This window comes from Pezoporus wallicus, unplaced genomic scaffold (genome assembly GCF_028554395.1).
Source record: "Pezoporus wallicus isolate ANWC-B61680 ecotype Strahan unplaced genomic scaffold, APGP_CSIRO_Pwel_v1 contig_3488, whole genome shotgun sequence".
Taxonomy (NCBI): domain Eukaryota; kingdom Metazoa; phylum Chordata; class Aves; order Psittaciformes; family Psittacidae; genus Pezoporus; species Pezoporus wallicus.
In genome coordinates this window covers 111468-138652 of record NW_026635397.1, presented here as the reverse complement: position 1 = coordinate 138652, position 27185 = coordinate 111468, and the positions used below count along the sequence as shown (strand labels likewise).

The 27185-nt window shown below is 45.7% G+C and overlaps 1 protein-coding gene across 14 annotated transcripts in view; it reads right to left on the bottom strand.

Moving 5' to 3' along the window:
- HDAC4 (histone deacetylase 4) overlaps window positions 1–27185 on the bottom strand; it is a 214718-nt gene that overhangs the window by 76073 nt on the left and 111460 nt on the right. For 11 of the 14 annotated variants that reach the window (XM_057421971.1, XM_057421999.1, XM_057421989.1 and 8 more), the window contains 3 exons: window positions 17798–17948; window positions 13043–13163; window positions 7811–7932 (listed from right to left, as the gene is read on the bottom strand). In XM_057421971.1, the coding sequence (XP_057277954.1) occupies window positions 7811–7932; window positions 13043–13163; window positions 17798–17948 (394 nt within the window). The remainder of the gene's footprint in view (window positions 1–7810; window positions 7933–13042; window positions 13164–17797; window positions 17949–27185) is intronic. The other 3 variants (XM_057422044.1, XM_057422069.1, XM_057422051.1) reach the window with 2 other exon arrangements.

The following is a 27185-nucleotide window of genomic DNA, read 5'->3' as shown; positions in this document are numbered from 1 at the left end:
AATACTAGCCAATAGTTTTAAGCTGAAGAGAGACGTCCTTTAAATGGAGAAAGCAGGAATTCAAGCAACATGTAACTATCAATACAAGGTACTCAACACGGGTGAGATGTTCTCCCAAGGAGCATCAATTCCCCTGAGAATATCCCAGTATTCACCCTGTCAGGCAAAATTCCCAAATAAAGCCAACTAAACCCATCACTGCTACCTACAGTAAGCTTAAGACTGAATTACACAACTTACTGGCCTCCTGCATCTTAAGGTGAAACCTTGAGAAACAAACACTGGGAAGTTAGAAAGAAATCAGGTTGACTCCTGTTTAGCAAACAGATGGAGCCCATGCCAAGTCTGAGTCAGCTTCCACAAAGCCAGTGGGATTTCTTCAGCAGTGACATACTTAATTTGGCCTATAATAAGGATTTATACAAAGAATATTTTGTTTTCCTCCGCGGAAATTAATAACTAGAGCAGAAGCCAAAAGCTTTCCTAGTTTGCACAGGCTCAAACCCAACTTACCCCTCTTATACATCATTTATTGCAGCAGGACCCATGTAATCCAATTCGCCAACATTTATGTCATTCTCATTGTTTTCTTCCTAGAATTGCATCCCCTAAGCTGCTGAACTAATGGGACATTAAGCCTGTGCAAGGCAAAAACACAACATCCTGGGCAGACGTTGCCAGGTTCCCATTAAACATCCATGTTCCTGATAAAATAGCCAACAATGCACCATGAAAACCCTCATCCCAGCCCTTGAACGCCTTGATTTCAGCAGCTGGGCACTGTGAGGGTGCTGAGGCACTGGCACAGGGTGCTCACAGAAGCTGTGGCTGTCCCATCCCTGGCAGTGCTCAAGGCCAGGTTGGACACAGGGGCTTGGAGCAACCTGACTGATTTAAAGCCATTTAAGGTTCCGAGGTCTCCCCGGAGACCTCTCTTCTCCAGGCTGAGAATATAGCAAATATCTTGTAAAAATATTTGCAATCTGAAATTAAAATCTAATATAAACCTCTTAAAAATACAGCAAAATCTTTATCCAGCCCTTTCTACCTATGTTCATAGACACATTAGCTCAGGTGATGCCATCCAACAAGCTAAGACAAGCTGCTCAGCCTGGAGAAGAGAAGCTGCGTGGAGACCTCAGAGCAGCTTCCAGTGTCTGAAGGGCGCTACAAGGATGCTGGAGATGGAATCTTCATCAGGGACTGTAGTGATAGGACAAGGGGTGACGGGGAATAGGGGAAGTTCAGGTTAGATATAAGGAAGCTTCTCTGGGCACCCTGTGCCAGCGCCTCAGCACCCTCACAGGGAAGAACTTCTGCCTAAGAGCTCATCTCAGTCTCCCCTGTTCTGGCAGGTTAAAGCCATTCTCCTTGTCCTGTCCTTACAGGCCCTTGTCCAAAGCCCCTCTCCAGGTTTTCTGCAGCCCCTTTAGGCACTGGAGCTGCTCTAAGGTCTCCCCTTAAGGAGCCTTCTCTTCTCCAGGCTGAACCAGCCCAGCTCTCTCAGCCTGGCTCCAGAGCAGAGCTGCTCCAGCTCTCTGATATATAAGTACATGTAGAGTTGAAAGCATGGATGTCCCTTTGAAGCAGAGATGGAGCTGAGAGGACCAATGAGGAGAAGGGCAGGTTCACTGAATGACTGAGAGCTAGTCCCTGGGCTTCCTGGAGCCCCTGCTCCAAAGTGGTGACACTAAACCGGAAGACTTTGGTCTTCTGTCGGAAGAGGTTTCTTCTTCAATGCACCATTGACGGTACTCCTTAAGAAGAGCTTTGATGGGAAGTACTGCCTTTCTCCCCATGGATCCCCAGCTCTTATGTCAAAACTCCTGCTTTACCTGACTAAAAGGGGACATCCCCTCCTTTTGCCTTAAGGCAAACCTCAACACAGGAGAGATGTGCATTGGAACAAAACACACTTCAAGCTGGTGGTGCTGAAGAAAAACATGGGAGTGAAGAATTCCCTTGTGTGCATTTAGACATGATAGCCAGAAGAAATGGAGGGATTACAGCAAGTATTTGCTGGTCCTCCAACTGCACGTTGGTTTGCTGCTGCTCCCTGAAATGTCAGTGTGCTCGTCTGAAGAGCTATTCTGCAGCATCACTGCCATAAAGCAATTTTTGCCTTTAGGAAGTTATTTTTGGACTAGAGACACTTATGTCATAGAATTCTAGAATCAACTAAGTTGGAAAAACCTTTCCTTGCAGCAGGAAAGGCTGTTTAAACAATAGGGATTTCTCGGGCAGGTCTATGGCTCCTCTCAGCAGAGAGCACACTGGCGCAGTGCACAGGTCCCCAGGAAAGCCAGACCTCCATCTCCATCGGCTGGAAGGGCAATGTTGGTGGGAAAGCAAAGCTGCTCTGGAACTTGAGTGACACTCCATGCCATAGAGAGCTCAATGATTTTCTCTAAATCATACTCCCACACTACACCAGGATTTCTGCCTACTCTATTTTCCTCTAAACAATCTCTGCGATAAAACAAACCACTTAAAGCATTCCAATGATCAGAACCAACTCAGGGAGGTATTATGCCTTTTCTTGACATAGGCAGCATTTTAATCACTGACAAACCCTTTCTTTTGCTCTCTGCTTCCTTTGAAATGCAAGGAATTCAGCACAATTTCACCTGCTTAGCTGCAAATAATACTCAAACCAATCTGTGGAACCAGTGAGCACACACTGTGCACAAGCACAGATGTGTGGTGCCCGGCAGGTAGATGCACATAGAGAAGGACCATGCTGCCTGTTTCATGGCAGCTCTGTATGGGCAGCAAGTGATCAGGACCCTGACAGCCCAGGTACATGTCACCATCTAAGTGCAGGCTGGGGCTTAGAAGAAGTCATTGTTCACAATCTCCTTGTGCTTGATGCAGCCCAAAGAATATAATTGCCTTTTCTATTTCTTTTAGAAGGTTGGTGGGCTGGAAGCTGTACTGGTTGCTGGCATCATCAGCACAGGCAATGTATTTGTCAGATTCCTTCTGAAGTAGGTCCCAAAGGTACAAGAAGGGGGTTCCTTTTTGTTGCATTCCTTTATTCCTTGAGGGAAGTCACTGCAGTAAATAACTGCATAACCATGGTCTGACAATGCCCAGCTAAATACTCCTCCTTGGACCTTTCCTGCCAGTTCTTAACTGTGTGGGCTGGGAAGGCTGAGGACAGCCTTTTTCCCTTTACCACAAGCCCTAAGACACAGAAGTTGACCTATAACCAGTTCTCTTCCATCACAACTTGTGCAGAAGGCAGGAGACACTGCTGGGATGGGAGGTTTTCAGGTAGGATACTGGTTCTTCCCTGCTCCCCAGAGAACAGAAGCTGAAAGAGCGGTCTGTGACACTTCCTCCTTGTCCTTTCTGCCCAAGTCCATACCACACACACACTCATTTACTATCTAGGCAGGAAATCCAGAGACATAGACTTGCCAAAGATGTCTTTGTAAGCTCCCAGTCTGGCATTCAACTTCGTCTAGCTTTGGAAATAGTGGAAACTCACACCCCGAGATGCTATCCCACAGCTCTGCAGTGAAAACATATTTGGGACCACAGGAATCTTTCTGCCTCCTTCAAGTCTTCATGGCCATCAACTTCCTTCTGATGTTCAGCTCCCCAGTGCAGCCAGCTGTGATACTGGAGTAAAGGGAAAGCCAAGGCCCAGAGCATCAGTGATGCTTCACAAAACAGTGACAATGGCTGCAGCAGCCCCAAAACCCAAGCCAAAGACACCAAAACCCAGCTCTTAACAGATCAGGAGGTCTTCTGGTGCACAATGAACCACAGCAGTTTGGCAAACACCAGAGGCTTGAGAAGCACAAGTCAAAAACGAAACAATAGCGTGGTTTCGATAACATCAGCTTGGCCCAAAATCCCACCTCTGCTGACAGACCTGCCAGAAGAGAGGTTGGAAGACCAAAGTACTTCAAAAGAAATGAGTTGGGTTTCTCCCTTTGGGGTCAGGTTTAAGTACTGATATGGGCAACCACTTCCAGCTCCTGCATGCAGTGAGTTGAATGTGTGTTGGCTCTAGCAGAGGTTGAGCTTGGCAAAACTCCTCCTGATTTTCATGACAACTGATTGGAATGCTGTGGCTTTCCTTTGAAATCCTGATGAGCTGTCAAGGCCCAACAAATACAAGGAATCCTTACCCTACCTTTAAGCAGGAGGAAGTGGGAAAGCTAGTGTCCAACATGACACAGTCCAGCCCTGCACAGGATGTATAGAAATGTAAAAGCAAACAAGCAAGAGGAAAATCATGTTAAAAAGTTGCATTGTTCTCTTTTTACCCATCTCAGTGCTGGCGGCTGTGTCAGCTTTGTAATTAACAGCATCTTTCAATACATCCACTGCTCAGGTTTCAGAAAGCAGGGAACCCCATCAACTAACAGCCTTGTTCCTGGGAGAAAATGAGAACAACCATAGAATGGCTTGGGATGAAAAGGACCTTAGGATCATCCAGTTCCAACCCTTGCCACAGGCAGGGACACCTCACATTAGACCACGTTGCCCAAGGCTCTGTCCAACCTTGAATATTCTTCAGGACAGCAAAACTGAAAAGCTGTGTTAAAAACAAACCTCAGGAGCTCCAAGACAGCCACTGACAAACAGCTCCTGGGGTCTGTCAGCACATGAAGTCCTGCATCCGCCTCTGGGGCAGCAGCACCAGAGGGACGTGGAGCTCTTAGAGCGAGGCCAGAGGAGGCCACGGAGATGCTGCGAGGGCTGGAGCAGCTCTGCTCTGGAGCCAGGCTGAGAGAGCTGGGCTGGTTCAGCCTGGAGAAGAGAAGGCTCCTTAAGGGGAGACCTCAGAGCAGCTCCAGTGCCTAAAGGGGCTGCAGGAAACCTGGAGAGGGGCTTTGGACAAGGGCCTGTAGGGACAGGACAAGGGGAAAACTGCCTTCCTGCAGACCCCTACATCACCCTATCCCTAACGATGCTGTTGGTTGGATTCCAGGCCCAGTAACCAGAAGTGTATTATGATGAACTTTGTTATCTGAAGTGCAAATATTGAATCAAATTGAATTAAATTGGCCTACAGGAGATGGCAGTTTTACATTACAAACACAAAAGCGGAGTTTTGCCTGGTGCCAATAATGTGAAAAGCTCCCCCATAATCAAGAACTTTAGTTAGGATGGGCTCCAGCCTTCCCTGTCTTTTGTTTACACCAGACTGTTCAGGAGCTTTTCTTCTCCAAGCAACTTAACATTCTTGGCAAGGGGAATTCTGCAGGGGAACACTGTGCCAGAGACTGACGTGCTGCTGCGTTGAAAGGGAAAGAAAGGGAAAACAAATCAAAACAACAATAGTTCTCTCCTGAACCTTGCGAGTGAACTCGATTGTATTACAGAGCAGTCCCCAAAAGGTTAATGCTGGGGTCCATAAAGAATAAGCATCAGCATGCTGGAAAAACAAAATCAGCTCAGTGTCTTCCTGCTTTAAAACAACAGGGATTTTGGTTGGTTCCATTTTTAATAATGTGATTAAGTACATTTATCATCCTTAATTCCCCCTGTCTGACAGGGCTTTTATTCAGCCAGAGTCTTATTGAGAACTCAGTTTGGGTCACAGCAAAGGGCTGAGCTCTGCAGAAATCCCCTTCCATAACACTGGGAGCAGGAAGGGTGGCTGATCCACAAACCCAAGCAACAAGAAGAACCCTCAGCCAGGCTCTGGACAAAGGCCTGTAGGGACAGGACAAGGGCAACGGCTTTAACCTGACAGAGGGGAGCAACCTGCTCTAGTGGAAGGTTGGCAGGGTGTTGGAACTGAATAAGCTTTAAGGTCCCTTCAGCCCAAACCAGTCCGGGATTCCATGAAGTAAGGTCCCCTGAAGCGATGAGCATGGGGGTTCTGGAGCATGTCAAAGCCCACTTACACTTGGGAATGCTACCACACTAGAAACAGATCACCTGCATTTATAAGGTATAGGAAAGAGCTAAAAATTTTTTGGAAACAGGCTGTCCACAGGCCCTAAGCAATTGGAATGGTGCCAAGGGATGTTTCCCCTGCATGGAAATGCTGTGATTTCCCAGAGCAGCCTGAAAGTCTTCAACAGGAGTAAACGGCAGCAGCAGCTGATAGAGCCTGGGCTTGCATTCCTCCTCCCAGGCAGATGTGTACACTGAGCACATCTCTGTGCTTCACCAGCTTTAGAGCTGAAGGAAGTCTTCTCTGAGGACATTCCTCCACCAGTGCTCTCCTTCCCTACCAAAGACAAAAGTCCCAAAGCCCAGAAAGCATCACTTCATCTGTCCTGGGCACTGATGATACAGCAGCATCTACCACACACCTAATGTAGTGTTCGATTACCTCGAAGCAGAGATTAGAGTATGTTTCACCCTTCAAGCAAAGCCAGTTTTCTTAGCCCTACTTCTGAAGTCCTCCAGAAAGGGCACAATCAAAACTACCCCCACCAAAGGTACAGGGTGTGCTCAGGAAAAAAAACATATCCTGGAGAGGGCTTGCCAAGTTATGATTGACTTCTTGTGCAGCTGAAGCATCTGGCACTTGTCACCCAACCCACCAAGGGGGAAGGCATAGCAGATGGGAACCCATCAGCAGGTCAAGTGCTATGGTCCATAGTGAGAAGTTCCCAGGAAGGTCTTTTAAAGCACAGGACTGGGAAGCAGTGAAAGAAGAAAATCCCCAAGTTTCCAAAGGTAACGAGAACTATGATAAACCATTCACTGCACCTAAGACCTGCTCTACTTCTAACTATTAGAAGTGCCGTGAGAACACCTATATCCCTCTCCCAGAAAGCAAAGGAGATGCTGCAGTTGTTGGGAGCTGATGTAGGGCAGCTGATTTGAGCAAAGCCTGCAGTAAATCCCCAAGGAGATTTGGTTAACACACTGTCAGCATTCTTTATCACAAAGATGACACACTTTTTGACTCCTGGTGCTCATCCATCCACATCTGAAGATCCACAAAGCATCCCTGAGAAACAGCTCGGCAGCACCTGCAGAAGCTGTGAAGTTCAACCATACCCCCCACTCTCCTCTTGCTTCCACTCCATCTTTTCAGAACCTGTGGCTGCCCCATCCCTGGCAGTGTTCAAGGCCAGGCTGGACACAGGGGCTTGGAGCAACCTGCTCTAGTGGAAGGTGCCCCTGCCCGTGGCAGGGGGTTGGAACTGGATGAGCTTTAAGGTCCCTTCCAACCCAAATCAAGCTGGGATTCTGTGATTCCCCAAAGAAAGCAGCTGAAGATCACAAGCTGGCCAGGTTAGAAGCTGAGGCTGTGTTGGCTTACGCATGCAAGATGGAGCCGAGGATGAGAGCCAACCAAAACAACCTGGTTTACATAATATATAGCTGAGAAATAACTGACCTGCTAAGCCACCATGCAGGGAAAATCCTAACTGAGAAATAACTGTCTAGGTGTGAACCAAACCCCTTTGCAGGAAGTCCCGCCGCTCTGACTGGCAGAACCAGATTTATTTATTTTAAGTATAAACTTGTATATAAAATGCAAATCCCCGAAGAAATGAACTTTTCTTGGTCCTTTTCTCACTCAGCAGAACACACTTGGACTTCAGACACCCAGATCTCTGTATTAGCTTTGACTCTGGGAAAACATCTCACAAACTTTGACACTCTGTCTCCCTAACCGCAAATCCAAAGCTGCTCCAGGCTCCCTCTCACACTGAGCATAGTGACAGATGAATGGGGAGCACAGCAGAGTGGGTGCTTGTTGAATAAACCACCCCATGAAATACAGCTTTACAGCAACGTAACTCCTTTAAAATAACAAAACGAAGAGGACCAAGTGTGACAGCAAAGACAGAGCAACACAGAAAATGAGTGCAAGAGCTACCTGTTTTTCTGAGTGGGAAGTCATCTTTGGAATCATACATTCCCAGTACAGGGTGATTGTAGGTGCCGGATACGCCACTTTGGGGTGGGGAGCTCTGGTCCAAAGAGCTGTGCTGGGTCTTCCTGCACAAAAGAAAAGAGAAAGAGAAGGAAGAAGCTTTACATCAGTGATACACAAAGGGAATGACTGTAGCTTCACCTTGGTTACCTCAGTTAGTGGGGAACAGTGCAAAGGAAAACATCCTGGTAGTATCTTTCTCCCTCTGAACGCTCATACATGACTAATATAGAGGAGATAACTAAACATAGGCTTGATTTTCAGTAGAAGAATGACCCTGTTGAGAATGACTCAACTCATGAAGCTATTTAACCATAAGTATAATGTCAAGTATCTACGTGGACTAGCTTTTGCTAAGTCATATTCTTGAAGCTCAGCATCAGTGCTCTTACTCCCTTCAACAATCTCCCTTCACTGAATACAATGCAGACGCAGTAGACAAAGCCCAAGAAAGAAACAAAACCAAAGGATGAGGTGCCACAACTGGCTAATGGAGCCACGCCGCATAGGTGGTCTTCTGCCTTTGGCTTCCCTGCCTCCTGACCCCAGTACTCAGCAGAGATATGGCCAAAGTATTCAACACCCTTCCAGATTAACTTCTCGAAGCTGGTAATTTATAGCTTTGTTTGAGCAGGCTGCTGGAAGTAAATTGCACTCTGCTTGCTAAGGATATTAAATAATGAATGAGTTTTCTAAGCCTCCTACCAGTTTCTTGGCTGCATCTTTCCTACCTAATGACTTGTGCCCAGTTTTGCCATTTCCCAGGAGCTCGACCAACCTCAATCAGCACAGGGTCTGGGAAGTCTCCAAGCTGTGCATGCTAGGAGATTGGCTCCATCCATATAATGACTGATTTAGCCATATAGGTAACAGCCACAGAGCTGTCAAACAAGCTGACATTTGAAGTTTAAAGAAACACAATTTAAACCCTGTATTACTTCTCCCAAATACTAAAGAATATGGGACAAAGTGAGCACTTTGTCAAAAGAAGTGAGTATTTGAGATTTTACATTGCCTAATAACCAGGCATTTTGGAGACCTTGGTTAAAAACGTTCTCCTACAAAAGGTTCTTTACCGAAACCAAAATAAGCCATTCCCAGCTGAAAATGACACCAATCCATCCCATTCCTTTGGCAGTACCCGTTTTGAAAGCTCAAATCCAAAGTAGGCTGTTGGGTGAGATACAGCGCAGCAATTCCACTACAAGTGATACCTTTCAAAAGGAAGGGGCTAATGAGGCACCAGGAAAACACATCCCATTTTCTACATGGTTTTCTTGAAAGTTAAGTTGAACATCTACATTAACGCTTTCTATAGCCACAGCTCTTCCCAAGCAGCATGATTCACTGTGGTTTCCTAATCCTCCTCCCTTCCTATCCCAACCATAGAGGCAGAAAGATGCTGCGGGCTCTTACACAGTTGCGTATTTCATGAGCGTTTGTGCACATTATGTACCCCCTGCACATTCACACCAGTAAATGCCCCTGCAGACACGCAGTTTAATCATCACCTGCAATCAAAACACAACCAAACTGACAGATATTTGAAGCCCTCCCGAAAACAGAGGGTGCTTTCTCTGCCCAGGTCTGCTCGTAGCAGAGGAAGGCAGCACAGAGAGATGGTTCACAAACAGGAAGCCTTGGATACTGCAAGCCAAGAGCCCTCAAACCCATCATGTCACACAATGACATTTTTTTGCCTATACAAACAAGAAGCTTTTCTTTCTCTCTTTTTAAGTCATGACTTAAGCTGCACAATCATGTACATTGAAGCTATTTTCATCGCTTTGTTAAGGAATGTGCAGTAACTCAAAGGGCCTGTTTAGATGTGCTTGGGGGTTGCTGAATGACAGATATTTAAACTCTGCAAACAGGAATACATTATACGGCTCAAGGACTCGGATCGAACACTCCTACCCTGCTTGGAGCTAAACACACTGCTCTGCATGCCCATACCGGCCTTTCAGAGGTCTTGAAAGAGGTGAAGTTGTACATTACATTGAGTTTGGGGGCATTCCTGAAAGCTCATAGCTTCACAGAACGTATCCCCTGTTCTTTGAGCTTTGAGGTCCTCCATAAAGCCTTCAATCTCCATGTGCACAGCAAAGAATGCATGAGACTTCAACCACAGTCATGGAACACAAACTGGATATATATTCAAACATATGTATCTGTGCTAGAATGTTTTGTATACCAAGACTGTAGACACCTACAGACACTGGTATAATTTAATGTGTGATTATATCTCTCTACCTCCTTCCCATGCAAACACTCAGCTTTCATGATTGCTACCACACTGAGTAGTTACTACCAAGTGCATTTCTAACAGCTTCTCAGGGAAGTAATAGCCCTGTTTGCTAAGCCCAAGGCACTCTGTCTGAGTTCCTGCTAAGCCACTCTTACTTATGTTAACTAAGGTTTTCAAACACATGAATGAATACTCAGTACCCAAGAGACACCTGGACATTTAATGAAGGGTTAAATGGTGAGTTCTCCAATCCAAATCTGTCCAGGCCTCTTTTGGATTAACTCCCCACTTTGCTCAATTGATGTTTAGAATATGATTTAATAAGAGAAACAGCAATGAGACATTCCTCTGGCCAAAAAGAACAGCCACAGCAGACACATGGGTCAAAGCTGAAATACAAGTTCTGCCTGTATGTCTCATGGCTCTGCAATTAGTCCAGTGATGCTCCCCTCCTCTGCAGACCTTAGTGTCAAGTGGGGTCAGCCCTGTGCTGGGGCTCTGGAGATCAGAGCCTCCATGATAATCCTGCCCTGTGTATCTTCTAGAACTGGGACAAGGACATTGGGCATTCAAGGCCAGGCTGAACTGGGCTTGGAGCAGCCTGCTCTAGTGAAAGGTGTCTCTGCCCATTGGAACTGGATGAACTCTAAGGTCCCTTCCAACACAAATGAGTCTGGGATTCTATGGTTTTGAAAAGCAAAGCCTCCTGTGAGCAGGGCTGTCCAATGGATTCAGAATCCACAGGAGGGACAGCCTGACATTCCAAGTCAAAAGGATTTCTTCTGTTATTGCCCATCACCAACATAAACTGAAAACGAGACCCACAAGACAGTTTACAAAGTGGCTTGAATACCATAGAGCTGAAGACAGAGCAAGACCTCTGTGATGGCCCACAAGAAACAGTATGAGAATTACCAAGTCTCTCTCGCATTTAGCAGATCCTTTGGACTACAACTACATCCTACTTAAAAACATCTAAAACTGGCCCCTTGTAATCTCAAGGGCTGATCCACACATGCAGCTGTGCCCTTTAACATCAGTGATTAATTAGGAACTATTCACTAGCTATAAACACTCAATGTACCAGCAACCAGCAGTGTTGAATGAAGTTCAAACAGATACAAGATCAAAGAATCATGGACTGGTTTGTGTTGGAAGGGACCTTAAGCTCATCCAGTTCCAACCCCTGCCACGGGCAGGGACACCTTCCACTAGGGCAGGTTGCTTCAAGCCCCTGTGTCCAACCTGGCCTTGAACACTGCCAGGGATGGGGCAGCCACAGCTTCTCTGGCCACCCTGGGCCAGCGCCTCAGCACCCTCACAGGGAAGAGCTTCTGCCTAAGAGCTCATCTCAATCTCCCCTCTGGCAGGTTAAAGCCATTCCCCTTGTCCTGTCCTTACAGGCCCTTGTCCAAAGCACCTCTCCAGGTTTCCTGCAGCCCCTTTAGGCACTGGAGCTGCTCTAAGGTCTCCCCTTAAGGAGCCTTCTCTTCTCCAGGCTGAACCAGCCCAGCTCTCTCAGCCTGGCTCCAGAGCAGAGCTGCTCCAGCCCTCGCAGCATCTCTGTGGCCTCCTTTGGCCTTGCTCCAAGAGCTCCACGTCCTTCTTGTGTTGGAGGCAGATACCGAAGGCAAAAGCATTTGGACATCTCAGAGGACAACCAAAGCCTGGCCCAAAGGCTACATCACATGTCAATGGAACACACTTCACATCACAGCCATTGACGCAGAGCCGCTGTGGTGTTCAATACCCTCAGGAGAGCTGTTGTTTCCAAGTAATGCTTTCAATTCTTGTTTTTAAAGGAATTCACAAACCTTAATAAGACCAAAAGAAGTGCTTAAAAACAGGCGTGTCATTTAAAAGACTATTTCAGCATCTGTTACCACTTAATTGGCTTGCCTGCTCACAGTAGGAGCATCCAGTCTAACTTCTGCAAGCCTCATCTGCGTATGCTAAATCCAAACACCACCCAACTGAATCACATTCAAGTATGTGAGTACATAAATATCTCTCTAACTGAATTGCTAACCTTTGAGATGCCATATAAATAAATACTAATATGTAATTCATTTCAAAGGCTTTCTCTTCTTTTTAAAGAATCCTTTTTAAATAGAATGGAAATGAAAAATCTTTGACTTCTGCCTTAATAGCTGAAGGGTGCATTGACAAATCCTCCTCCAGCACTAGATAGGACACTTTAGTCACACAGCCCTGCTGCCATCTGCCCTCCTCAAATGCTGAACGCAACGAGCTCATGCCTGCCTGCAACTTACTACCAAAACAGACCCTCAGAAATCCTTGGGAGGCCTTTGGGGCTTTCTTCCTGCTTCATATCTTTTATTAAATCCAAGAATACTGATCCTTTACCCACCACAAAGCAGGTGGAGGGAAGACAAGGGGATTATTTAAATCCCTATGGATGGCCCCTTGTGCATGAGTTTATATGCCTCTATCTGTTAACATCCTGCAGCATCACAGGAAAGGGATGGTTTGATTAACATGTGCCACAATAAACCTAACAAATAGGCTGATGTTTGGAAAGCTCTCAGCATTGGATGGGGCCTTAGAGCAACCTGCTCTAATGAGAAGTGTCCCTGCCCTTGGCAGGGGGTTGGAACTGGATGAGCTTTAAGGTCCCTTCCAACCCAAACCAGTCTGGGATTCTCTGACTCTATCTATGCTTGCTCAACTACCCTGAGTTGCAATACACTAAACATAAAAAGCAATTTACCCATTTTATTGAAGTTCAAACAATTCACACCGAAACCCTCTGAAAAATGCATTTTGGTCATGCACAGCACAGTCAAACCCCAGCTCTCTCTGCTCTGCTTTAGCCAGTAAACACATCAGGTCCATTCCCCACATCTCCAGCAATGTGAAAAAAGGTGGCACAGGCTGAATCATAAGATAAGCCCAGTACCACTTACCCGTACCAGAAGCGAGGGTCACTGGATATACAGTGGTTGAGATTCCGGTGTGCCAATGCCTTCTTCTTATTTAAGACAAACTCTTGTAATTTCATCTTGACTTCTGTGCTTGCCACCGCACCTGAAATATCAAAATGCATAAGAAAAAGACCACTTAACCAATTGACATACTTGAAAGAATTGAAATTTCTATAAAGATCCTCAATTCAATCTCTGATTTCCAGTCTAAAAGCAGAACTTCTTATTTTAAAGAGGGGAAGAACACAGTATCTCCAGTAAGAAGCCCTCTCTTTTTATTCCCCTCTTTGCCTTTAGGCTTGCATATAATCACAGCTCCTGTTTGAAAACAGGGATTGAATCAGAGATTTCTCTTTTCACTATAAAAGTGTTGTGAAGAGGATTTTACACGTGCAGGGAAGCACACTCAGAAGAAAGCCGTTGTACGAGGTATTTCCAGCTTGCTTTCCATCAAAGGTAGTTAAGAGAAAGGGTTTTGTGTACACTCAACTTTTAAATGTCACATCTGCAAGCAGAAGGGGAATGAGACCAATGTCTCATATGGGGATTTAGTCTTGAAAACTCTTGTAAATAGGGCCCTCTTTGTTCCCAAGTATCTGTGGACAATTAGACCTACATAATATTCCGATTCATTTAAAAGTGTGCAATCTCTTCCTTCAAATAGAAAATCTCACAGTTAAAAGAAGTAAGGAATTTTGCAGCTCAGAGTTGAAATGTCAACTGTGTAATTTCTAACCATGATCTCCTCCACAATAGAGACCAGTTTGTTTTCCTACCATGATGGATTAAAACTATCATTTGCCTGACAGAACAGATTCGCAGGCAGAGAGTTCCTGATGGAGTAATGCATAGGAAGTTTGGCAAGTAGAACATGTGGAAAAGGATGGTTCATCTATACCTTGGCGTAAAGCAAGAATTCCAAAGGAAAGTAGCCTGGCTACAAGGAAAAGAAAAGGCCAGGAAAGCTGTCTGCTCTCCTGGGAATAAAAGCTTCAACTACAACAGGGTAATCTTTTGCCTCCTGGATCCTACTCAGCAATGTGGTGCCATTTGACAGAGTGCGGAAACACTTCTTGTATGGCTCCAAGAGAAGAAAACTGCACTGTTTTTCTACAGCTCTGCCTTGAATCTTGGTCAACTGTGTTTAAAAGGTTGAAAAGTCACCTTTTTGGAGCCCTCCCTTTCTCACTACATCTATATATGTAGGTATGGTGTATAGCTGAGGAGCTGGGGGTAAGTTTATATGAGTGTAGCAAGCCACATGGCTGGAGCAGAAGAGGTGACAAAGTCATGCTTAAAGTCCTTATCTCTCCAAAAGGTTGTCATCATTCATCTATGGGCATCTTTAAACTAATCTAAAATGGCTGCATTCCACCAGTTTGGGATCAATCTGACATGATTTAGGACATCTGAAATGAAAGTTTTCTATGCTGAGATTTACAAAAGCTTCTTGGCTTCTCTTCCTCTGGAATTAGAAGCTGAAAGTCCCCATAGCAAGATAAAAATGTGTAGGCTTTGCCTTCCCTCAGGAATGCTGCAGCCATGGACCAAGCTGTCATGAAAGACCTGACCATTACTCACCTCTTGAACCTTGAGTTGAAAGATCAAAAGAAAACCCAAGCCCAATGATCCAATTCACTTTAAATAAATATAAATCACTTCAAAATACTATAAATAGCTCACTAACAAAATAACCACACTGGGTTATTTTGAACCCAGTCACATAAGCATTGTGCAATGTCCAGTAAAGATGTTAAAGAGGACTCTAAGGGCGGAAAGGGACAACGTGTCACATATACAATAGTATAACCATGAAGGAGTATAAGCAAAGAAGACAAGAGAAAGCCCATGTGTATGGATTAAGTCCATAGGCAGGAAGCAACCCCAATGGAAGCAAAAGGCACAGCAGAGTCAAAGCAGGAGGAAAGAGAAAGAACTGGAGAGCAAGAGCCCACACAGCAACCCTGGCAAGGGAAGCAACTTTGCACGTGGGAAAAACCAAGCTGTGAAGCTGGGCTGTTCCTTTTGGAGAGTGAGGGTGGAAGAGGAGGAGGGAGCAAAGAGCAGATCAAGTGATAAGACTGCAAAGAAGAGAGAGCCACAAGGAGCAAAGTACTGCAGGCAGAATAGCTCTAAGGAGCCAAAAAGATGTATTTGGATATATCCAAATATAGCACATCCAAACCTAGGATAAGGCAGGGTTAGTGGGAAGAGACTAAGGGAGGGCAGTGGCAGGACCAGGCTCTTGTAGAAGGAGGAGGTTCCACAATGCAAGAGGAGAGGAGCAGAACTCTTAACTGATAGTGTGGGCTTATCATTGCTTAGCAGGAAGTCCAAGACAAGCCACAGTCCAAGACCGTCTGAGCAACAAGGGATTGAACTGTCCATGCCCAGAATTGTCTGGAAACACTGATGCACAGACAGGTTGTAGGTTCAATCTGAGCAGTAGAAAGGCAGAAGGACCAAGTATCGCTCCTTATCCTGCAGGAAAACTACCTTTACTTTCATATACATTTTCCTTCCTCTAAGGGAAGTATGCTTTTCATCCAAAACTTTCTGATAGCAGGTATCAGTTAAAGCTCACAAGATGAGAATGCAACAAGCTGATACTGGCTTAAACTAAATAGGTTTGTGGTTTGGTTCTAAGAGGTACAAGCCAATTCCATTTGGGCTTACAGTGATGGAGGAAGGAGGAAAATAAATTATACACAACTATTAATGCTCCATCCCTGGTGGTGCGCAAGGCCAGGCTGGATGGAGGCTTGGGTGACATGATTTAGTACAAGGTGTCCCTGCCCACAGCAAGGGGGTTGAAACTGGATGATCTTAAGGTCCTTTCCAACCTTAACTATTCTATGATTAAATATTCTTTATATTTCAGATCAGGACAATTTTAGCTGTGTTGCACTTAGCAAAATCTTCTGATGTGAGAAAAAGCAGTATTCTGAAGAGCTGAGGTGCTATAATGATTATACACCATAGAACTTCTTCAATAAAGAGTAACTTAAAAATAAAACTGTAGCCATGGGAACAGGATCTTCAACTTACCATCCCCAAAATCTGTTTTCTCCTTTACACCTATGGTGTTTCAGCCAAAAGGTGCTTTGATGCCTTTGAAGCTCACAGAGATTCAGGCATTTTGCTATATATTCAAATGACTTTAAGGAGAAGAGCCAGATACCAGTACTACAGAAGTACCCAGCAAAACACTGACACAGTATCAACAGCTGATAATAAAACAGCATGGTGAAGTGGAAATGCTTATAGCTTCCATCCATCTCAAATCCACTGCCCTTTACTTTGGACAATAACATAAAGCAGCCAGAGGAAAATGGAAAGCAATGGACCTGGTAGTCAACCAGGCACCAGAGCAGCAAACCTGCATTAGCATCCCTTTTACTCACTCCTGAATGTTAAACTGCTTCTTTTAAATAGATTCAGATCTTTTGGTCTTTCCAGTGTCTAAAATTAAAGAAAACCAAACTAAACCAAACACACAAAACATGTTGGATCTCCTATGAACTGCTTTACAAAGGTGTTGGGGTAGGCCTGTGTGTTCCCTTGTTTGACTCCAGCTTAAAGCCTACTGCCACAAGATGCATGTGCAGGGAGTGGGGAATTCAACCTGCACATAGTGTATTTCTTAGTCTCCTACATACCAGTCTTTCCCTAGAATCCCAGACTGGTTTGGGTTAGGAGGGACCTTAAAGCTCATCCAGCTCCAACCCCTGCCACGGGCAGGGACACCTTCCACTAGAGCAGGTTGCTCCAAGCCCCTGTGTCCAACCTGGCCTTGAACACTGCCAGGGATGGGGCAGCCACAGCTTCTCTGGGCACCCTGTGCCACTGCCTCAGCACCCTCAAAGGGAAGAACTTCTGCCCAAGAGCTTATCTCCATCTCCCCTGTTCTGGCAGGTTAAAGCCATTCCCCTTGTCCTGTCCCTACACAAAGCCCCTCTCCAGGTTTCTTGTAGCCCCTTTTGATGCTTATTCCTACTAGAAAAATTCTTTTTGGACCTTTATCTCACTCCTGGTTCCCAGACAGCATCCCATCTCCTTCGGCCCCCTCTGCTTCTTCCATCACAGGCTGCTTTATTCCATTTGAGCTGAAGACCTAACAAGTTGATAGTACAACTTGGTGAGGTATTTTTCTTCCCATTCACTTCCAAAAGAAAACCGAACAAGCAACCAAAGTGCCTTTGATAAGGGGAAATTGTGAGGCCATAATCACTCTACTGAATCTCCTCAAGTGCATAATGACACGTGGGAAAGCCAGCCACAATCTGTAACCTCATGAAAGAAGTACTTTCTGAATGAAAACACTTTCAAAAGCAAAGAACTGAGAACTCGGCTCCATCTTAAAAGAGGGGAATTAAAGTGAAAGAAGAAGCAGCAGCAATGCAGTGTGCATCTGGTGTATTTTATGGGCTTAATATTCTGCCTCCATTAGGAATGCTGCCAAAAATACTTCAAAAAATGTTAAATCAAGTAAAGAGATGAGAGGCTTCCTTTTGAAAAACACTCAAATGGCATTTCCTAAGACAAAAATGAAGATAAAGCAGAGAAATACGTTTCTCTCCGCACTCAATACTTCAGTTTACGTAAGCTCCCTGTGCAGCCGAGCTCTGCAAGAGAGGCCATCAGGAAGGTTTCTCCAGCTTTATGAAGCTGCATGATGGCTGCCATTTATCTGCTCTACCTGTCAGCACTGACACAGGTGAGCTTTTTGCTACTTACTCTCTTTTCCTTTCTCTTTGTTTTTTAGCTGCTGAAGTTTCTGCTCTCGGTGCTGCTTCTCCAGCTCCTGTTCCTGCCGGTGCTGCTCCAACTTCCTCTGGTGCTCCAGCAGCTCCTGCTGATGCTTCATGGCCAGCATCTCCTGCTGCTGCTGTGGAGAAGGGATGAGAGGAAAAAGTTAACACTGCAGAGCTCCCAGAGCTAACCCAGAAGCTGCTGTCAGGGGACAGCAACATTGCTTAATTCACTGAAAGAGCAAAAATGGTGTTTTCCTTGTCCAGAGGCTCTGGCACCATGACTCACTTTATGTAACCCTGTTTCCATTTCAGGGATATGCTAAGTGATAGGGACTGTATGCTCCAGGCTTCAGGGTATGGTCTGTTTACAAGCAGAGCATTCTGTTCAGGAAGCACCTCATTTGAGAAAGTGACAAAAAGCTTCTACCCAAAAGAGGGGAGACTGAGATGAGCTCTTAGGCAGAAGTTCTTCCCTGTGTGAGGGTGCTGAGGCACTGGCACAGGGCGCCCACAGAAGCTGTGGCTGCCCCATCCCTGGCAGCGTTCAAGGCCAGGTTGGACACAGGGGCTTGGAGCAACCTGCTCTAGTGGAAGATGTCCCTGCCTGTGGCAGGGGTCGGAGCTGGATGAGCTTTAAGGTCCCTTCCAACTCAAACAATTCTATCCTGAAAGAGCGTGCTTGAGCTCATCAAGTCAAGCACTCCCAGTAAAATACACCATTATTAACAGGGGCTTTGCAGAACAGTTCCCTTGTGCTTTTTTGAATAATCCTCTAATTATATGACTTTGGACTCTGGTTTCTCCAAAAGCCATTTTCCCTCTCTGTGTACAGACACAAGTTCCCACGTCCTGGAACACTTCTATCTTCTTAACTCCATCAAACACCGGTTACTTTCAGGGTAAGGGAACCCTCTGAGAACAGGTCTCATCCCATCCTTCTCCAAACCCTGACAGTGTGAGCAGACGCACTCCATGTGCACTGATTTCTCCTATTGCACATTTGTGCTACCCCGACACTGCAGCTGCGGATGCATTCTAGACCACAGACATCAAATGAAACCATTCTATATAAAGATGCAAAGAAAGAAACGTAAAGAGGTACTTTCCAATCTGCCTGGCTATCTGCTGGCAACTCTGGATGGAGGAGTCCCTGCTGCTGCCGCTTCCAAGCAGGCAGACTGTTGTAAAACACCCAACCCCAGTTATAGCGGAATTCGCAATGATTGCACCTATGCTTCCCTTCCTCATCCTATGGAACTTTACGTAAACAGCAAAAAAAAAAAAAAAAACACCACCAAAACCCAGACTCTCAAAACCTAAAGAAGAAAAACAACCAAAAAACCCCCCACCAACCCTTGACAAAAGTAGTTATTTTTGTTTCATAATTAAGCAGCAGCTTCCACTAACACATCTCCATTTGGAGCAAGAGTATCTTTTCAGGCTTCCAACAAGTCCACCACATGGTGGGCTTTTATAACCTAGCCATAGAAAGTATGCAAATGAACAATATTTAATGCACAATATGTTAAAACAGGTTTTGTTATTTTTATGAAATCAGGAGCCTTTTCTCTCCATCTGCAGTCTCCTAGGTTCTGCGTGCTTCGCTTCCTGCAATGGTTTACATACATTAGGGTGCCTTAGAAGGAACTGTGCATTCATTGACATCTGTAGTGAAATGTAAATGAAAGACCAATTTGTATCTGGATGGCTTATAGAGGTTTCATTAGAGAGGTATTGTTCCTGCTGATTTGGACCCCACTTGCCACAAAGCCTATTCTTAATATAGTTTTCCCATCTTTTCAAAGTTGGAAAAATAAATAGTAATGAAGCAACCTCTCCAATCATCTCCATGAAAAAGGGAAAGAAATCACTTTGTTGGTGTCTGCTGGAGCCTCAGAAAATGACTCCAGAAAACCCATCCGGGTGCTCTGTCTGAACTGGGATGTCTTCTTACAGCATGAACATGTCTGCAAGCCCCGGGCTGAAAACAAGCCACACAGACCTTGGGTCAGCACCCCAAATCCTTATCAGGGCTCAGCCACATCATTGCGCTGCTCATCCCTGCTGCTACCGGTACCCATCTTGTTCTAATAAAGCCAGAGGGAATATAACTATCACATTAAAAGTGCAAAAAGGCCTTTCTTAGCTTTAAAACCATAAGCTTTAACGCTAGACTGTGCCCCAGTTTTATATTTTGGGGGCTTCCAGTTTAATTTTCGCATGTAAAAACAGGGTTTTCTGCTGATGCTTTGCGCAAAAAGACCTACAAGCCGCAAGAGAACCCACCCCCACCAACTGACAGGAGGAGCAGGAAACCTGAGGGCACAAAAAGCTGTCACGGGCACAAAAGGAACAGAAGCTTCACAAGAAGGTGAGCTGCTGCTTCATCTGAAGTAATCAAGGTTCATTATAACGGTCAGTGACCATCCAGCCCCATGTGTGGCCAACTGCAGCACAGTCATACCCTCCCTCCTGCACCATGCACTATGCTGCTTCTGCCAAGGTAATACCCATACATTGTGGGTTTGGTCTGGCATTGAAACTTCCCATTCCCAATGATAACGCCATTGGAATAGCTGTGAAAGACAAAGTGTTATGCCAAGGGAAATCCCTTTGCATTCAGCCCAATTCAGCTATCAGTTGGAGGAGCACAGTGTGTGGCAGCCAGGCACACCGCATTAGGGAGCGCAGCTCGGAACATCTGAATTAGGTGCTCTTGCCAAAGTAAATGTTTGTCAATATTTGTAACTATGGGGATTCCTGCATATGTTTAATGTCACTGCTTCCACTATTTATGAAAACTGCACAAATGCTCAACTGTACCTGGAGTTAGTGTTGCTGGTGCTCCTTTAGCATACATTAATATTAATCAATGTAATCAGGAGAACGCAGAGCATTCCCAACAGTCAGCTAACCATGAGGACTTGCTGCTGCAGTGGGTTTTGCCATCTCATTCATCAGTTGTGTCTTCAGCATGTCAACCTACAATGGGGACTGACACCTTACCAGTAACCCCACTGTCAACTTCCACTGCGCAAAGCAACCTCTTTGTAAGCAAAGAAGAGCTAAACCAGAGGGAATAAGGATGTGTTTCATGAGGACATGTCACATTAAGGCTTCCAGAACGACTCCTCAAACTGCTAAATGAGCAGCAAGAATGCGAGTCCTTCCTGCATCCAGGAACCTTGCAGACACTACCTTATTCTTCCCCCAGAAACCAGGCACTGCTCTGTGCTGCTTCTTTTCCATCCAACCATCACTTTAAAGGTGCATCTGTCATTTACTTTCCCAAAATGTACTAAAATCTGCAAAGCAGGAGAGGTTTTGAAGCTCAGACTATGGCTCCTAGGGTTTTACATATATATATTTGAATAGCTTACTGTAATTAGTGGAAGGCAGTATAAATCATCTGTACCCAGACAGCTCACCCTTACTCATGCAGGTAATCACAAGCCTGGCTGACCAACAGTTTGCATACTGATTGTTGATATAAGATTGCAAGCTGAGGAGTTCTTTATACAACTACTTCCCCTGCCACCTCAGAAAGAGAGGCTGGCCTCTGATGGAGGCAATAGCTTCAAAGAAGTTGCAAGGATGTGCAAGTATAATACTACCTTCAAACCCGACAACTTAGTGCTAGACAAGACCAAAACCAACCCAACAAAGCAGATCTTTGAACTTGTCCGCTTCAAGTCAAGAGTTGAGGCATGACCCAGAAAGCACTTTGAGAAGCTGAGCTGGGTTCACCTCCTTTCGCTGAAGCTTAATTCTTCATGACATTCTTCCTATCTTAGTCATCTCCCTCAGCAGCCAGCAAGGTTGGGGTTTTGGTGGAAACAGTGGGGTTTAGGACAAATCATCTGCCATGTGCTTTGCCAAAACTGTATAATTTTGGGGGGTTAAATCTGATATTTAAAATTATCAAGAAAGCAGCGGCCAAACCATGTACACATCAAAACACCCCCCGAACAATCACTAGCTATGGGTGGAAGCAAAGCAGGGATGTCAGCTTTGAGGGAGAACTGTTGTATTGGGTGATTTCAGAGCGCTCTCAACACTGGCCATTCCTTTGGTCAGACTGCTTCATGGTCTCCACATCCTGTTTACTCAAGTCTCAAGCTGTGGTTTCAGTTTCAGGATTCACTCCCCTGGCTCCATCCCGACGTGTTTCAGATAACTCCTGGAGCACCAGAGACTGCTCAGAATGACTGACTTGTATTGGAAGGTGGGAGAGGAGGAAAACAACGTTGTGGTTTCCAGCAGGAGCCAAGACACAGGAATCCTAAAGCCCAGCTGAGCAGAACAAATGCCTATCATCCTTCCCTTGGACACATCAGCAGCTGAACATAGATTTGCTGTGTCCCCTTCCAGCTATCAGACAGCAGCCCTTTGCTACACAGGGAAACAACCCTGCCCAGCAGACAGCTTCCCGGGCAGGAGACTGATCCCGGTTAGACATATCCTACTGGGAATGTCTGATGTTCAAGTTTATGAGGCTCAAATGTCTCCAGGAACGGGAACAAGGGTTGTGTTCCCTCCCAGCCAGCTCTAGGTGACAAGATCCTACGCTATTAGTTTGGCAGCTTACATATGGATATATAATTTCAGATCACTGTTTCTTTCCCATGCTATTACTGCTCGCTTCCCCTAAAAGGCTGGAAGCTCACATAGCAGCTTCATCCCTCTAAGTCCTGGATATCTGTGCTGGGAATGCATTTGTACATGCCTTTTGCTCTCTGACTGCCACTCCAGGCTAGTTTTCACCCTATCTCCAGAAGGTGAGACTCTTTAGAAAGCGCTGAGCTCCATTTCTAGTATCCAGCATGTTCAGCTCCATCTCCCATTTTACCCTGAACAAAACTCCCATGCATTTGCCTCTGCTTTGCTTTACATGGTTATTACTGAAGGGGGGGACAAATCCTTGCACCAGGAGCAGGGAACATCCATCCAAATCATGCATGACAAGAAGGAATCTTTATAAGTCAAAGATCTATATAAACAGTCCTGTAAAGGAAGGAGCCCCAGATGTTTAATTCTAAGTGAGATTTTATGATGCCATAAGCAATCAGACCTCAGTCCTTGGAGAAGCAGTTATGTCCTCTGTGAACTGTTATGGGGTGCAGGGAGTAGATGAGTTGGAATGGGAATGTTATGCTAGAATTAGGATCAGGAGTGGAGATGTAGGAGCCACCACCAGGTTTTGGTCACTGCAAAGAAGTAGGCGCTGGCACAGGATGCCCAGAGAAGCTGTGGCTGCCCCATCCCTGGCAGCATTCAAGGCCACGTTGGACACAGGGGCTTGGAGCAACCTGCTCTAGTGGAAGGTGTCCCTGCCTGTAGCCGGGGTTGGGACTGGATGAGACTTAAGCTCCCTTCAACACAAACCACTCTGGAATTCTATGATACACACCACCACCAGTTAAACAGGAAACTTAAACATAGAGATTTATCCACCACCACTGTTCATACTGCATGTACTTGAGTGAAGCTATTCACAACATGATTTATGTTTCAAATGTAACACCATTCTCACACATACCAGCTCAATGTTGTTAAGAGACCACATGCACCAACAGGAATTACAAGTTTAGGAAGGTTAAATTTATCAGCAACAGTGTACATTAACAGGTCAATATTCCTGCAGGATCCACTAGGCTCTTTCTTTACTCCTGCCCTGATTCCCTGTGTGCTCTCTCTGACTACTTCCCATCTATTTTATCTATTTCCAAAATAAGATGGAAGTTGAAAAAACAGATGTGTGAACTGCAAAATATTCTTGCTCCTGCCATTTACTCTGCAATTCCAAACTGAATAGAGACCATAAGGATCTAGGCTTTAAAAGAAAATCATCTCAAGTAATCACTGTGCCCCACACACATTGTATTGGGAGACAAACTCACAATATAAACAATGGAAGAACAGGAATCTGATCACTTAAAAAAGCTGTTAGGACTGCTGTTGCCATCAGCCATTCAGCCTTCAGAACACCCAAATTCTGCCCAATTTATGTCCAGCTTCAGGAGATTCATTCACAAGAACATGCAGTGGGTGAATAACAGTTCTTTGACTTCAATAAAGGAACATGGAGTGTCTGAGCACAGGATGCCACAGACTTTCCATCTCCCACTGCTGATGGATTGGAAAACCTCCATATCCTGCTGGAAAACTGTGAACTCCAAAGCAAAGAGACTGAGTAATGGTGCACAGAGCACAAGGCTGGTTGTACCACCACACTCCATGCACACAGGTCCAGGGATTCACAGCGCAATCCACACCCACTGTCTGCAATTAGATTCGCAATTTGACTTTTGAGTGAGGTTTTTTCCATCTCAAAGGTGGAGATAGCTGGAGTTCCCATTCAACTCCTTCCAGCCAACAAACTGTGGCCTATTTCAGAAGCCCAAAGGAAACATGCTTCTTTTACCAGGTTTAGAGTAGGACCAGTGCAGACAATGATCCTGACTGCGCAACCCAGCTTCACCCCAGAAATCTTCAACACTAAGTAGGAAGATGCTCCCAAATGAACCCAGCCTGCTGCATGATGACTTCTTCAACCAAGAGAGGGGGCCCAGAGGTGTCCAAGCTGCTCTATGGATCTGTTGACACTACCCACCCTTCTGTATGAAGATTTGTCCTCAATGCTCTTCGGAAAGAGCTTGTCTTTGAGGCAGAGGAAAGTCACTCCCTGCCCTTCAAAGAGAGCAAACGCTCTGATCTTACAAAAGCTTTCCTCAGGGTTACTTCCATCAGAAGTGAAGTTTTGCAGGCTCCAGGTCTAAGTCTTGGAGGCAGCTCTGTGGATCAGAAAACCGAGGCAAGGTCACCAAAAAAGAACAGGAAGCTGTCTAGAAATAGCAAGGGAGCACATTACAATGCATTCAAGTAGACAGAAGGCACAAAATGTTCAGTCTGGGTTTTTTTTTACCACCGACTGTACCCAGCTGCAGCCTTCCAAGATGAATAATCTTATCATGTCAGAAGGCAGACAGAGGCGGGCACCTGGTATCTCTGGGCTTTTGAAGTTGCTCTTGAACAATGCAGGCTGTGAGGAACGGCTGCTTCGCAGACAAGCAGCACAAACTGGAGCAGAGGGAGTCTCTCCGCATGGGCTGCTGCAGGCAGGAAGGATGGAGCAGACACAGTCAGCAACGGGAGCTGGGGTGTTTGGGGGCGTCAAAGGGAAGTTTGCCCTTACCAGAGTTCAGTGTGAAGAGGAGGATACAGGGGAAATGGGTACCCTCGGCAGCCCCGACTCAGGGCATGAGGAAGGCGCTACCCAGCAAAGGGGAGAAGCAGATGACATCAATCCCATCAGCAGATGGGAATTTAAGTTAGGAAGCAGGAATTGACACAAAGAGGCCACCAGAAGAGGCTCTAAGCACTGGCATGGCTACAACTGAGAGAGGATGAGATTTGTGCCCAAGGAGCAATCCTGCAAGCAAACCTACCATTCCAAGGGCAGGTACCTCCAAATAAAAGCAACAGCAGGATCAGTGTGATACCTGTTAAGTCTAGATGTCTCTACAGCATTCCAAGATGTGTCTGGAAGATTCCCTGTCAGCCTTTTGCTCTCCAAAACAAAAATAAGGAATGGCCAGAGAATTTCAGCCTATATCTCCAAGATATCTCTGACACCTCAGATGTGTTACACCTCTCCATCAGGGCTTGAAAGCTACACTGATTAAAACTATGCCATCTGAAACCAGCCAAAACCTAACAAAGCCATCTCCTCAGCTTTATCTCAACACTGCTATGTATATAAAGCTGATGTCTGAAAACATTCCATGTATTTTATTAACTGGCTTGAAGCCATGAGGCAGCACAGCACACTGCTCCACAAATCACTGCATTCGGAAAAAGAGACCAACTTGGGAATCACTCCTCATCAAACCTCACCACGAAGCTCCTTTGGCTCTTGTTATGGACTCCTCTGCCCACCCTGTCTACATTGCATGTACAGCCTCATCCTCCCTCTGCTCCCAAGGCACACAAACCTTTTCTCAGATAACGGGAAAAGCAGGAATAGCATTGCAGAATTAACAACCTTGAACTTCCAGGTTAGGATCAGAGGTCAATGAGGAGCTGTGAGGCTCAGCTGCTTGCCTGTCTTGCTACCCCATCGCCTTCCTCACTCTTTCTTATGTCTGCTGTCATGTGCTAACACCAACATGCGTCAGCATCCTGAATAAGTTCCTGGCTTTAGCTATAAACCAGCCAGAGCTGGGAAGAGCCCTGCTCCGAGCTCCGGCAGCGCACGGATTAACCACATCACCCACCGCGTCCTTTCACTCCCACTGCTCACTGAGCTCACACTGCCCTGCCAAAGCTCCTGCCCCTCTTCAACCACCTCGCTCCGGCTCTTGACCAGAAGGCAAATGGAAAAGCTTTTGGTAACTTCCAGCTGATCTTGGCTGGGAAGGAGTGACTCACAAAGGAAAAAATTCCCTGCCGATTCCTTCACAATCAAAGGTCAAGCAAAGCTCACACTGGGACCTGTGGAGAGGCTTTCCACCGTTGCAACGGCCCGGGCATCAGGCTCCTTATTCCATCCTTGGTTTTGTTTAGGAAGGCAGATTTGAAGGTTATAAATATTGCTACACATCTGGAGAGGCATTCCGGAGTGGAAAATCCATCTCACTGAAGGTAAATGGCTACAGGAGAGAGGAGCTGCCACCTCTGCCTCCAGCCAGCACGCAGCAGCCTCCGGTGCTCACCAGCTCCTGCTTCCTTTCCATGATGCTCTCGCATCTCAGCAACCTGCGAAGCTGCACCATCATTGTGAAAAGCACTTTTCCCTATTTCTGTATGAAGTTTCATCAGGTTCCATTCATTTTCCCTAAACAAGTCAGGGTTTTCTTGTTACTCCTTGATGGCAACGATTCCACTCCTGCCGCGTGCCAAGCAGTAACTGTGCCTACTGTAATTCCCTTCCACAAATACTGTTTCACTCGGAGCTTGGCTCTCCAAATTCCAGGATCTTCTGGGATATTCCACCTACATTTGGAGCCCACCTCTTCAAAATCCAATGCCTACAAAGCAAGGACTGCTCAGGAGGGAAAGGACAAGGGAAGGGATTGCACGTGCAGGCAAGAAGGGCTGTGACCATCCCATCATCTTCTCCTCTTGCACTATAGGTCAGATGATTTAAACTGGGCTGTTGGAATGAAACCAAGTTCTGGAAAAAGCCCAAACATCAGATTTCAATAGGAAAAAGTTATCTATTTGAATAGAAAAACAAGGAAGACATGCCAGCATTTTCCAAGCCAAATTTCACTTACTTAAGACAACTTTAAGGTGTTACTTACACCAGGGCTTTGTTTAGGGGTGGAAGGGAGAGATGATTTCCCCCCTCCTAGCTCACATCAAGTCAG